This window comes from Aptenodytes forsteri, unplaced genomic scaffold (genome assembly GCF_000699145.1).
Source record: "Aptenodytes forsteri isolate BGI_AS27 unplaced genomic scaffold, ASM69914v1 Scaffold109, whole genome shotgun sequence".
Taxonomy (NCBI): Eukaryota; Metazoa; Chordata; class Aves; order Sphenisciformes; family Spheniscidae; genus Aptenodytes; species Aptenodytes forsteri.
In genome coordinates this window covers 1,325,776-1,338,319 of record NW_008794431.1, presented here as the reverse complement: position 1 = coordinate 1,338,319, position 12,544 = coordinate 1,325,776, and the positions used below count along the sequence as shown (strand labels likewise).

General features: G+C 41.4%; 1 protein-coding gene across 1 annotated transcript in view; it reads left to right on the top strand.

Annotated features, from left to right (window-relative positions):
- HSPA4L (heat shock protein family A (Hsp70) member 4 like) overlaps positions 1-3,873 on the top strand; it is a 28,326-nt gene extending 24,453 nt beyond the window's left edge. Inside the window, exons 17-19 of the mRNA XM_009289497.2 lie at positions 1,321-1,440; positions 2,022-2,183; positions 2,627-3,873. Coding sequence (XP_009287772.2) covers positions 1,321-1,440; positions 2,022-2,183; positions 2,627-2,821 — 477 coding nt within the window. The 3' untranslated portion in view covers positions 2,822-3,873. The remainder of the gene's footprint in view (positions 1-1,320; positions 1,441-2,021; positions 2,184-2,626) is intronic.
- Positions 3,874-12,544: the final 8,671 nt, after the last annotated feature.

Genomic DNA, 12,544 nt, shown 5'->3' with positions numbered 1-12,544 from the left:
TTTGGGGGGGGGGGCATTTACATAAATCATAGAATAGTTTGGGTTGGAAGGGACCTCTAAAGGTCATCTAGTCCAACCCCCTTGCCGTGGGCAGGGACATCTTCCACTAGATCAGGTTGCTCAGAGCCCCGTCCAACCTGACCTGGAATGTTTCCAGGGATGGGGCATCCACCACCTCTCTGGGCAACCTGTGCCAGTGCTTCACCACCCTTCTTCCTTATATCTAGTCTAAATCTACCCCCCCTTTAGTTTAAAGCCATTCCCCCATTCCCCAAATACATATGGCTAAGTAAGCAAAGCTCTTGTAATGAGGGATGGTGTGTGCATACCCATATGCGAATTTTGTAAATCCATTAACTTCTAAGTATGGACATTCAGGTTGTATCTGGATGTAGTTTAGTCACGAAATGAACATAGTATTTAGAACTAGAAATACAGTTTGTTTTAATGTCGGTTGTGCTCCTAATTTGAAAACAGTCAAAATGAAGCGGACTGTGACACTAGTGACAATAAAATTAGTTGCTATGGAAATTTTAGGTCAGTCTTGTTACAACCTGAAAGAGGCTTTTGAGTGGTTTGACTGCTCTCCCAGGTATTCAGAATGACACTCCAGAATAGATGCTCTGGTTTTCCTGGTTTCAGTGGTCTTCTATAGCTGTATCATAAAACTGAATTTTTAGACTAATATCAACGATAAAGGCTGAAGAGTGCTTTAACAGTAGCTTCCACTGCATCATTTGATTAGTAATGACAAAAAACCCTTAAAAGACATCAGATTTTAATCATCTCACAGGAAAATGTGAATTCTGATGAAAGACTAGCTACTCTGTAATAAGTTTAAGTATGTCTCTAGCTCTTGGGCTCCAACTGCTTTCTCTCAAGTCAGATTTCCTTTGGGGGAAGGATAACTGATGGAAACAGCAGCGTAGACCCTGGCAACTGCCTTCTTGCCTGGATACCAGTATTCAAGAGAAGGAAAAAACAGACAACGGATAAAACTAGAAGTTTTCAGATGAACTACTTTAAAATTAAACCATCCATGTAAATCCTGTCTTGTTTCCCTTCCGAATGCATTGTTCCAAATGCTCTTTTTGCTGAAAATAACTGCAAAATACTAAGCCTAATAAGGACAGGCGTTATTCCTGTGCTTAAACTTCTGGGCTTTTTTTTTGTTGTGCTAAAGCAAAATGCAAAGATCAAGCTCTTGAATGGGTGAGAAAAGGAGTTAAAGGCAGCCTTCCTTCCAATGCCGCGTTTTATTCTTAGACCAGACTAAAGTAAACTTGTATTTTGTCAAGATCTTTGTGCTTATGTTTCCAGAAATTTGGACAGCCTATTCAGGAAAGATACATGGAACATGAAGAGAGACCAAAAGTTCTAAATGAACTGGGAAAGAAGATTCAGCTCCTTATGAAAGCAGTAGAAGCATACAAAAATAAGGTAGAAACAAATTATTTAGGGAATGAACTATTACGTGTGTTTGCATTTGGCTGTGGAGTTTGTTGTGTTTAAAAAGAAGCCCTATAGGGTTACCTGTTAAGCTGCTTTAAAATGGCTGTTGTGCTTCTGCTCCTGAGAACTTGTAAAACTGTTCTGGATTGCTAGCAAAAACGGTTTCTTCATGAGAACACAAATTAAACATAGTCCCATTTTTTTTACGGTGACTTGTACCACTTGAAATGGATCTCTCAAGCGATGGCTGTTACCGTTGTTTCTGTAAATTGCAAGACTATCTGTTGGGGTTAGTTAATCAAACTACGATAAATCTCAGGTGCTTTTAGTCTTGCAACTTCATTACTAACCTGTGCTTCAGCAGTGTGTGTGTGAGATCAAACTTTCAAATGTCTGAAAAATAATGTCCTGTCTGTCTTGTTCTACAGTCGTCGTTCATACTAAATGCTTGTTAAAAACGATTTCCATCGGGTTGTAGCAATGTTACCCTATTTTATTAAGTGTCCATGAAATTCTTAATTGGATGAGAAGCATGTATTAATTGATGATATAAATATCTCTGTCCTTAGGATGAAAAATACGATCACCTAGATCCTGCTGAGATGGAAAAAGTTGAAAAATACATTAATGAGGCTATGAATTGGTTGAACAGCAAAATGAATGCCCAGAACAAACTAAGTCTAACTCAGGATCCAGTTGTCAAAGTGGCAGAAATACTGACAAAATCTAAGGTAAAAAAAAAAAATCATTGTACTTGTTGCATTCTACTCGGTTTTTCTTCAAGATTTTGGCCTCTGTTGAGCTAGAATATTACATCTGCAGAGATTTAGAGCTATGAAGAGATCCACACAGAGGGAGCAGCAGTTTTATCGATCTTCAATTCTGGCTCTTGATTTACAGCAGTACCTCTGCATAAGCCTTGTTAAAATATCCTGAGTTACAGCACCAGGCTCGCTAGAAAATGGATTACCATATAGGCTTTTAACAGACCGGAAGCTCTTTAGCTAGTGAAAGGTTTTATTTTAAGTTTCTAGACTTGATAGAATTGGGAAGTCTAGTCCTTGAAAATTAAATTCCAGGTCATTATGAACCAGACACAAATCTGAGGCATTCTAGTTTAATGCAATTGCTGTGCCACCAAATGAACTTGCTCTCTCACTTCTGTCACAACTAGGAATTGGATAGCTTCTGTAATCCCATTATATACAAGCCCAAACCGAAGATAGAACCTCCCAATGATGGGCAGTCAAAAGCTAATGGTGAGCACAACGGACCAGTGAACGGACAGAGCGGTACCGAAACAAAACCTGAACCAGCGAAGGACAATTCTCAGCAGACCAAACCACCTGGAGAAATGGAAGTGGACTAAATCTTGCATTTCTTCTGCTTAATTAAAATAGTGCAAGTAACCACAGGGTCCATTCTTTTTGTCTGGTACACACCTCAGATGTTCAGTTATTCTTAGCCAACCTTCTGTCATTTGTTGCTGAGTAGTTTTGAAAGTGTTTTATATTAAGTACACCTCTGATGTTCATTTCCACTGATGCTGCTTATGTGGAGCTTTAGCCAAATGTAGATTGTATAAGTCAGTTTAAGCTTTCCCAATATATTTTATATCAAACATACAGAATTGATATATAAATGGCAACAATCTACCTTATTTAAAGCTTTTATTGTGGATAAACCTCAGCTCCTTTATTCAGGAAAGGATACTGTATTGCACTACTGATGCTCAAGTGTAGATCTAATTGCATCTTTATTTTGGAAAAATATTGGAATTGAAGTGGCAAAACTTGTCACTTGAAGCACTGACCTTTTCTAGTTATTGTATTGTTATAATTTAAATATTAAAATAGAGGTTAGTTGGCATACTAGTCCATCTTGTTGATGTACCATGAGAATTGTATGGTCTTTTTCACATAAACCGAATAATACAAGCTTAAACGTTTTTTAGATTCCCATACCAGTAACAATCTTAGTTACAAAATGCTAGCATAATGGCTCTGCCACGTGCTGAAATTAAGTGAATGGTCTCGGTGCACATCGCTGTACATAACGTACTGTGCTTATGATAGGATGATGCTAATGACAGTAGTATGAGGGGGTAGAATATACAAGGACTGTTGCGTAGCTTTCCCTTGAAAATGTCTTATTGCACATGTTACTATTTCCACTTCTTTTGTTTTGAATGAAATCTACATCTTGTGCTGGGGAGGAGAAACAACAGAAATTGGGCTGTGCGAGCTGGATATTAGCACCCTGTTTTTGAGGTTGCTTAAATGCTGTTTGTTGCAAACTTGAAAGAAATCCTGAGAGCTTATTTAACCTTGGTACTCGGCACGTAAACCTTTTGGTCAAGGATCTAAACAAAAGGGCTTACAAACCGGATATTATTACCCCAAAGATGTAATCTACTTGATGGACGTGCGTAGCTTACCAGTTATCTTTGGTCATTTAGTTGATCTAATGAAAGTGTCTATAATGTATTACATGACTGCGTTACTATTTTCTTTGATACATTTTAGACATTGTCAAGGTCCAATGTATGTTCATATATTCTGAATGCGTCTGTCAGTCACTGAGGTACTGTAGCACTTGCCAGAGCAAGTCACTTTTCTTTTGACTTTACACAGCTCTTCTATTACCAGAATAGGAATGGGCTACTCGAACTATGAAAAGTGGTTTCTTAGTCAAGTCAGTGTAAGAGACCGAGATTAGTTGCAGTGTAACACTTCAGTGACTTCAACTCTGTTGCAGAAATGCATTTAGGTGTTCTGGTGTTAATCGGGCATTCCTGCAGCAGTGCTCCTGTACAAGCTTGATGCTGTTGTAAACAAGTGAAGGGTCATGCTCTTGTTTCTGGCTTTGGCAGCCATTTTATCTCCAACCGTGCCCTTCGTGTTCCACTACTGTTCATGCTACAAAGAGAGCAGTGCGTGACCCAAGCTAGAGTTGGTAGAGGTGAACTATACTCTCAAATATCTTCACAGAAAAAGGAAGCATCATTTACAGCTGTATATAGCCCTGCCAAACTAGCTCAAGTGCTGGAACTGTATCTTCATGACTGACAGCAAGTGACTGAGATGCATGTGCTTTGCTCTACTGTTCCTCCTCTACACAATCAGTTGTGGATGGTCTGGCACCTTGAGTTTACATATTTAAAGCCCTTGAACAAAAACTGAGTGACCTTGAAGAGAGCTGCAGCTACTCTGCAACCTCAGTCTTGAATTCTGCTGCTGTAGTGACACAAGTTTGGCGCTGAGGGGGCGACTGTACTTCAGTGTCAGTTGTCCTGAGTTTAAGTCAATACATGACTGAGCTAGCTTTGCTCCTGTAGGCTTTAACATCATGAGCATCTTCTGTGCTGCTGTGGTAAAGCCATTATGAATAGCATTCTTAAGTACTGACTTCCTAAAACCCATCCACATGTTAATTTGTGTGGTAGACTTCCTGATACCTGGCAGAAGAGCTCAAACAGCGGAAGTCTCCAGTGTAAGCTCTTCAGTAGCTAAAAGGCATGTGTAAGAACAGAAAGTCTTCTGCGCATGGCCATCAGATGCTTAGTATTACATTACAGATGTCTGAGGCAATTCTTATGCATAAAGGCTGGAATAATTCTACAGCTGCTTAATATGACAAGCTTAAAAGCAGATAGGGTTAAGACAAGCAATTGCAGCAAGGTTTTCTTACTAGAATAGGTTTGTTTTGGTTTTTTTGCTGTGCATCTGCTCTGTCTCTAGATCCCTGGTGAAGAGAAATGCTACCCACAGGCTGCCGACAGCAACTGTTTGCTGATGTACATGTTAAGAATCCCCTTTGGAAGGGCAAAGTTGTTCTTTCCAGTGAGCTGCACATAAATGTGTGAACATATGACTTGTTAATATGTAATCTGTTTTCTGTTACAAAAAGGTAATTTTACTAGGACACAGATTTAAGGTTCTCAAGTACTTACATAAGCTATGCACAACTTGAAGCTGAGGTTTTGTGCGTCGCACTCAACAAGTGAGTTACCCTGTGGCTACCCTGACAGCACTGGAATGAGTATCTTGCAACATAAAATAACAAGTTTTATTAGGGAACCGACAGTAGTATGCTACTCTGCATCTTGTGTGTTTTAAAAGCAGGTATTTGTTGCTGATGTCTTATTTGAGACTTTCTATTGAGGGCAAGATATGTTTCTAATGTTTGAAAATGTTCCCTCCATCCCATAAAAAGAAAACACGGGAGGCCACATCAGTTTTGTAAAGGCAGTAGAGTTTTGTTTTTAAAAAAAAAAGCCATGTTAATCACAGTCTACAACTTCATGTTACAAAACAGCATACGTACTTTGTTTTGGTAACATTTGGTAACTGGTGACATCTTTCTTCAAAGAGGACTGACTCTCTCCTGTCTTGAGCATTAATGGACCTGCTCAAGCAATGGCTTTAAAATTAATTTGCTTTACTAAACTAAGTTGCTACTAGCTGTTTTACAACTGATTCATGGCTTCCTTTCCACATCTTTTTATTACAGTAGTTTAAACTTCAGGATTTTCTTTGAACTTTGTTCAGATGTAACATAAGCAGATTTTCAACAATCCCTTTAAGTTAAACTTTTATACTCTTCTTTCTCTAAAGTGACAGGGGTGCTACATGATCAAATAACCCCGTACAGCTGCCTGCCTCGTTTGGTCTGAATTTGAATGTGTGTCTGAATTTGAATGAAGAATCCTCTCCCTTGTTTGCTTCTGGCAGTGTCAGTCTCTCACTGTTTAAACACTGCCTTTGGGGCGTGCTTGCAAAACTTGGAGCAGGCTTCAGGAGTAGGATCCTTTAAGTAGGATCCAGCTTAGTTGGATCCTAGATCCTCCAAGCCGTTTGGGTGAGGCACCTAACCTCTGTTAGCACTCTGCTTCACAAGATGATGTGGCAGAATGAGGGGGAAAGTGCCTGTGTCTCTCGGTCGGGCATGGCAGCACTGGAGGGGAACTGCCGTGACTGCGGTGCTACTTCTGAGGCATACGTGCCCGCAACTACAGCGTTCTGTAGGCCTGGTGGGCAGCCAGAGGGTGCCACGGCTGTGGTGCGCAATATGAAGTTTTTGGTTCTTCCACTCAAAAGTGAACGCTGTTAATCAGTCTAAAGCATCGAATCTGCCTGTTGATAAGATTCCTCTGTATCTTCAGCACTTGAAATTACTTACCTTTTTTTTTTAATATCTTGGTGTGCTGAACTCCAACCTCTGCTATAGATTCTTCCTGTTACTGTTGTCAAAGGTGGACTATTTAAGTGGGGGTTTTCCCTGTAAGGATTACACTTGCGTGTAATTTCAGGAAATGGGCAAGGAGCTGGCAGGGGACTTTTCTTCCCGAGTGGTTTTTGACACTAGTGTGAGAACATCACAGCCTTAACAAACCTTTATGCTCTGGTTATCCATGCCTTTCCGTTAACCCACACTAGCTTTCAAAAACATGAAACCATTTTACTAATGCGCTCTTTGCTGGTTCAAAGCACCTAGCCAGCTGCTGTAGGAAAAGAAGCTAAATTCAATTCCCATAGATGAGTGTCATCGTGAACCTCATTCCTCAAAATAGGGCTTTCGTGTTTGTGTTACCACACTGCAATACTTCAATATGCCGACTTCTGTGAGCCTTCCTAAACTGAAGCCCAGATGCCCAAACTCTGGTTGTGGGGTCAGTACAGCGTCCACAGGCTCTAAGGGTGCTTACATTGGCTACCACTAGCTGTGAGTTTTCTTCGACTGGATGGAAGAATATTATGTTGCCTCTTAACACTTTTTTTTTTTTGTTATGCTAAAGTTTTCTAGCTTTTTGGGCACCAGAAGACAAGCTCTCTGTTAAAAGAGGTAGTAAGAACCATGTTGCTTAACAAAAGGCAGTTAATGCCTCGTAAATTTTCATTTCAACTCCCAGGAAACCACAGAGTATAAATACAAACTGTTAGTACACTAGAGAAGTGTATGGTAGCTGACTCTTACCTGAATTCTTAATTCTCCACAGCTGAAGACTTCAACCCCTTACTACACATGTAAATAACAGTGAAAACAGCTAAACAGAACCTCTGGCACTGCAGAATACTAAACCAGGGAAGCGCTCACGTGGCTTACCTGGTACAGTTATTAAACCCTGTTTTCCATCTTCCTGGTCAGAAGGAAATACATCAAGCAATGAGAAGCAGGAATCACTGCAACGTGATCTATGAAGAATCATTTTAAACAAAAATGCAATTAAGAGCTATACCCACCAGCCACCTCTACAAAGTGCTGAAATGGTTCAATTAAATTGCTAAAAAAAGGTGGTAGTCCCTGAATGTTGCATAGTTGGAAAATTTTGTTTACATAGTCTAAACATATCTCCACAGGATGGGAGGGGGGAAGAGATGGGAGTGTTAGAATTTAAAGCAGTGTTTTAAGTATGAAAAATGTTTACTATGTATGTAAATGGGATTCTTATTAGTGACAGATCATGTGCAAATTGACAATACTTCAATTTATTTTTGAATGGCAATATAGATTGTCAAGGTTGTGTACAATTACAATAAATATATAAACCACTACGTGAACCATAAATGACCCCCCAAGACCTCATTTTTACATCAATGTTCTTAAAACATCTTAAAACACTGGCCTGTATCAGCAATAGTGTGGCCAGCAGGAGTAGGGAAGTGATCGTGCCCCTGTACTCGGCCCTGGTGAGGCCGCACCTCGAATACAGTGTTCAGTTTTGGGCCCCTCACTACAAGAAGGACGTTGAGGTGCTGGAGCGTGTCCAGAGAAGGGCAACGAGGCTGGTGAGGGGTCTGGAGAACAAGTCTTATGAGGAGCGGCTGAGGGAACTGGGGTTGTTTAGCCTGGAGAAAAGGAGGCTGAGGGGAGACCTCATCGCTCTCTACAACTACCTGAAAGGAGGTTGTAGCGAGGTGGGTGTCGGTCTCTTCTCCCAAGTAACAAGCGATAGGACGAGAGGAAATGGCCTCAAGTTGCGCCAGGGGAGGTTTAGATTGGACGTGAGGAAAAATGTCTTTCCTGAAAGAGTGGTTAAACATTGGAACAGGCTGCCCAGGGAAGTGGTGGAGTCCCCATCCCTGGAGGTATCTAAAAGACGTGTAGATGAGGCGCTTAGGGACATGGTTTGGTGGGCGTGGTGGTGTTGGGTTGACGGTTGGACTTGATCATCTTAGAGGTCTTTTCCAACCTTAATGATTCTATGATTCTAAAAGAAGCTTTGTCTGATGGCATGTGTTGATACAATGCAGGTTTGTCCAAAAGACCGCAGGTAAGAAATAGGCATTTTTGGTGGCTCACCCTGTCCTGCTTGCTTCGGTGTGATTTCTCTCCCCCTTCTCTGCCCCAGTCAGCTGCAGACTCTCTTCTGCTGACAAACTCCACCAGATGAGTTACCTATGAACACTGTGACTCTGCTCCACACGCTGCAGCCCAAACATAGTACTGCTTTGCCTCCGGGGAACTGCAACTGTTTTCACACCTGCAATCACATCTGTGCATTTGGATGAGCACAAATTGCCAAAGTTCAAGTAATTCATCTCTCGCAAATGATTTATTGCAACACGCAAACACATTCAAAGTAGTTTTCCTGTGTCTTGAACTGCTTGGGGAAGTTGATGGCTTTGGGCATTGCTGGTTCTCTGAGAAGACCCTGAAGTGCAGCAGTAAAGCAGCAGTCCATGGGCTTGCTCCAGGAGTTCTTTCACGTCTTAGCAGTGCAGTGGGACTCCCTCCATCCTCCACCAGTATGCAATGACTGTGGAATATCTGCATAACCTAGACAAATGTATCAAAACACAACATGACTCAACACGTTTATATCCATCTTCTCCAATACGCTTTAAAAACTTCATGAAGTCTGCATTTCTTCCGGGCTTTGCATACTTGGATGTCAATAAATAAATAAATATTTCAATGATAGAATTAATTTCACAGCAAGGTTTGGGATTTAGGGGTCCTTCCTTTAAAAAAACAACCAACCTCCATTATCCATTGGACACAATTAAGAGCTCCCCAAAACATCACAAAACAGATGTGAGAGTTCTGAAAATTTCTCCTGGTTTCTCCTCCATGCATAATTTTTGCTGCAGCACTGAACTTGGGTAACTCTTCAGTAGAAAAATATTCCCAGCCGAGACGTCATAAACAGCAAAGGTAAGAAACCCTGCCTGCCCTACCGCGCATCCCCGACACCGCCTTTCACATTTCTCCGTTGGTACTAGTGGGCAATGGGAGGACCCGGAGTCACGTCACCAGCGGTTTTGTCTCCCAAGGCTACTTTTTTACAAGCGCCTTTTGAATCCAGCCGGGAAATAAGAAAAGAAAAACACACCACCCGACCAAAAGGATTTTTAAAAGTATTAAATTATCAAAGCGGGCTCCTAAATAACTTTACAACCATGTGTCCTTTCTATTCCCGCATCTTGCCTGAGCACTAGCCAAACAACAGTTTCCTTGCCCTACTTTATGTGCTGCAATAATAACATTAAAACCAGAAGTTTAAAGAAGAGGATTTTAAGTAATAAACCACACCAGCCTGACAACTTTCAGGACAATAGTCTAACCCCTCAGCAGTTTCATGTCTCTCCTCCCTTCAGCGGAGTGGATTATGAGCAATTAACCAGCCACAGAAAAGAGAAAAATCCCTCAGCTATTGGAGGACTCGGATTTTACAAGATCAGGCCTGTAAATATTCTGGTGCTTCCCACAGCAGGACACCCAGAAAAAACACTGCAGTGGAAGTTGATCCACAAGGGCCAGCAGTCCCCAAAGTTTGGCCTGTGCAAACGTTTCCCCCTATGCCCCAGAGCCTCACACGCAGAGGAGGACAAAGCAGGGCCGTGAACTTTCTCCAAAAATCACCCACAAAAATAAAAAAGTGAGGTGCACTGGTCTCAGTTCTACTAACAGAAGTATTTTATGCTTCTGAGTCAGCAGCTATTCTGTCTGTAACAAACACCAGTTTCTAAAGGTGGTGGTGGCAGGGATTTTTGTTTGCTTGTTTTCTTTTAACTTGCCTTGAAGACTTTCACCTTCAATTTAATCTTGAAATAAACCCAAGACTTGCAGAGGGATATCCAGTTGCGGTTGCTCTTCCCTCCCCACTCTCCTTGCTTCCATACCCTCCTCAACCACAACCTTTAATTAGCCTTTTCCTTCTAAACTGGAGGGCCACTACAGGAGAATTTGGTGTTCAGCGTGAGCTGGAAGGCTGACTGAAACAGATTCCCATTGCTTACCTACACCTTTGGCCAGCTGCATTCTTCTTCTACTTTGGATGCTGCAAAGTATGAACTGGCAGGCATTGTCCGCAGCACTGTGTGCAATGAACCTCTTTAAATTTAAAGTGGTAGCCCACAGTCTTAGCAAAAATGTTAAAACATACCAAAAATGAACAACAGTCCCTCAACCGGGTCATTTTCCAGATGAACTGCATAACAATTTGAAGTTTCTCAGTGGCTGCAAAGATGTACAGTCTGAGAGTCCTGCAAATGAAATGGTAACACCCTTACGTTAGGACGTTTAACTGTTGCATGCACTATGCCCATTTTAGGGGGGCTCCAGAAATAACCCTGGATATTTTATAAGCATTGCACAGACAAAGGTGAATGTGCATTACTACTTTGCCACCAAAGTAAGTGTAAAGTTAAGTGACTCATTCAAGTCACACAACACCCATGACAAGGGCGAAACACGTTACATTCCTGGGACCGTAGCCATCCTCAACACCAGGAAGGCAAGATGCCTGCATAAAAATCCCAGGCCAGAGCTTTGAGTTCCTTGCATAGAGCATGGAACAGTAGCAAGAGCTACTGTTGGAAACTAAAATGACAAAGCAAAACCGGAAACATTTGTCTTGACAATACTACAGGAAGATGTGGCCTAAGAAGTTTCCTTTCTCAATCAAAAATAACCTTTCCCACTTTACTTGCTCTTTCCACATACTTCAAATGCTTCAGGACTTTGTTGCAGCAAGTATTCCCCACCTACTCCATCATCTACCTGCACTGCATTGTCTACAATACCAAAGCAGGTCAAAATATCCTTATGAAATTTTATATGGCAATTTTAGCATAGAAAGTGGAGATGGAGACGAGATCTGGGAGGCAAAGGTCATCCTATTTACGACTGCTTTTCTAGACCTGTGCTTTGAAAAGTCACTGAAGAAATAATAACCACACAAGCTCCATCTTGCAAGTTCTTATTAAGTAAGGATTAACAACCTGCTCACCAGATATTTCAGAAAAGTCAGTGGCATTACCTTTGCTGCTTTTGAGTGTTAATTTACAAGGAATAAACAATGCAGCTTATCTATTGCTTGTGTGATCTATACTCGTCTAACCCAATACATGATAAAAATAGCCTCCTGCCTGTATTAGAGACTAACGCGCTTGGAAAGGTCAGGCAGATGACCACTCGAACAGCATGAGGGAGTAGAAAACCAGTAGTTCCATCCATACATCTCCTACCCTACATCTATTGAATTTCTGTTTGAAGTCTGCAGTCAGTCTTCTGTTAGATGATCTGGGTATTCTAACACTCAGAAAACAAAATCTAAATGAAAACAAAGAACCACACTCCTGCTGGTAACAGTTATCCACAGGGACCAAAAAGGTATCTCTACTGCCACCCACAGCACTCAGCAAACTGTACGAGTAGATACATCCATACAGTAGCAACAGCCAGTTTCACAGACACCTGGTGGTATTAGCTCTGAACTGTCCATTTTCCTGAATATGTCCATGAACTATATGCCCTTTTTGCACATTTTTTTCTTTCTTCCCCTCTCCTAGTAATTTATTTTATAAACTGCATCTAAGTTCTTCAGTTCAAACCAAAAACTCTTCCTGACTGTTGCTTTTTCAAAAGCGCTTCCCTGTAACATCAAGCAGTTCACAAACACCCGATAAAACTTACCAGGCTGACATCTCTGGGCCTTAAAATGACAGTGGAGGAAGTATTCAGTGTCAAACAGAAGAAAGCAGAGCGCCCAAGCGCAAACACTGGTTTCTCTCCAGCTCCCATACACCTCCTCCCTCACCACAAAGCACTGCAGGTCCTGTCTGGGCAACTCACCACATCCAGGCCC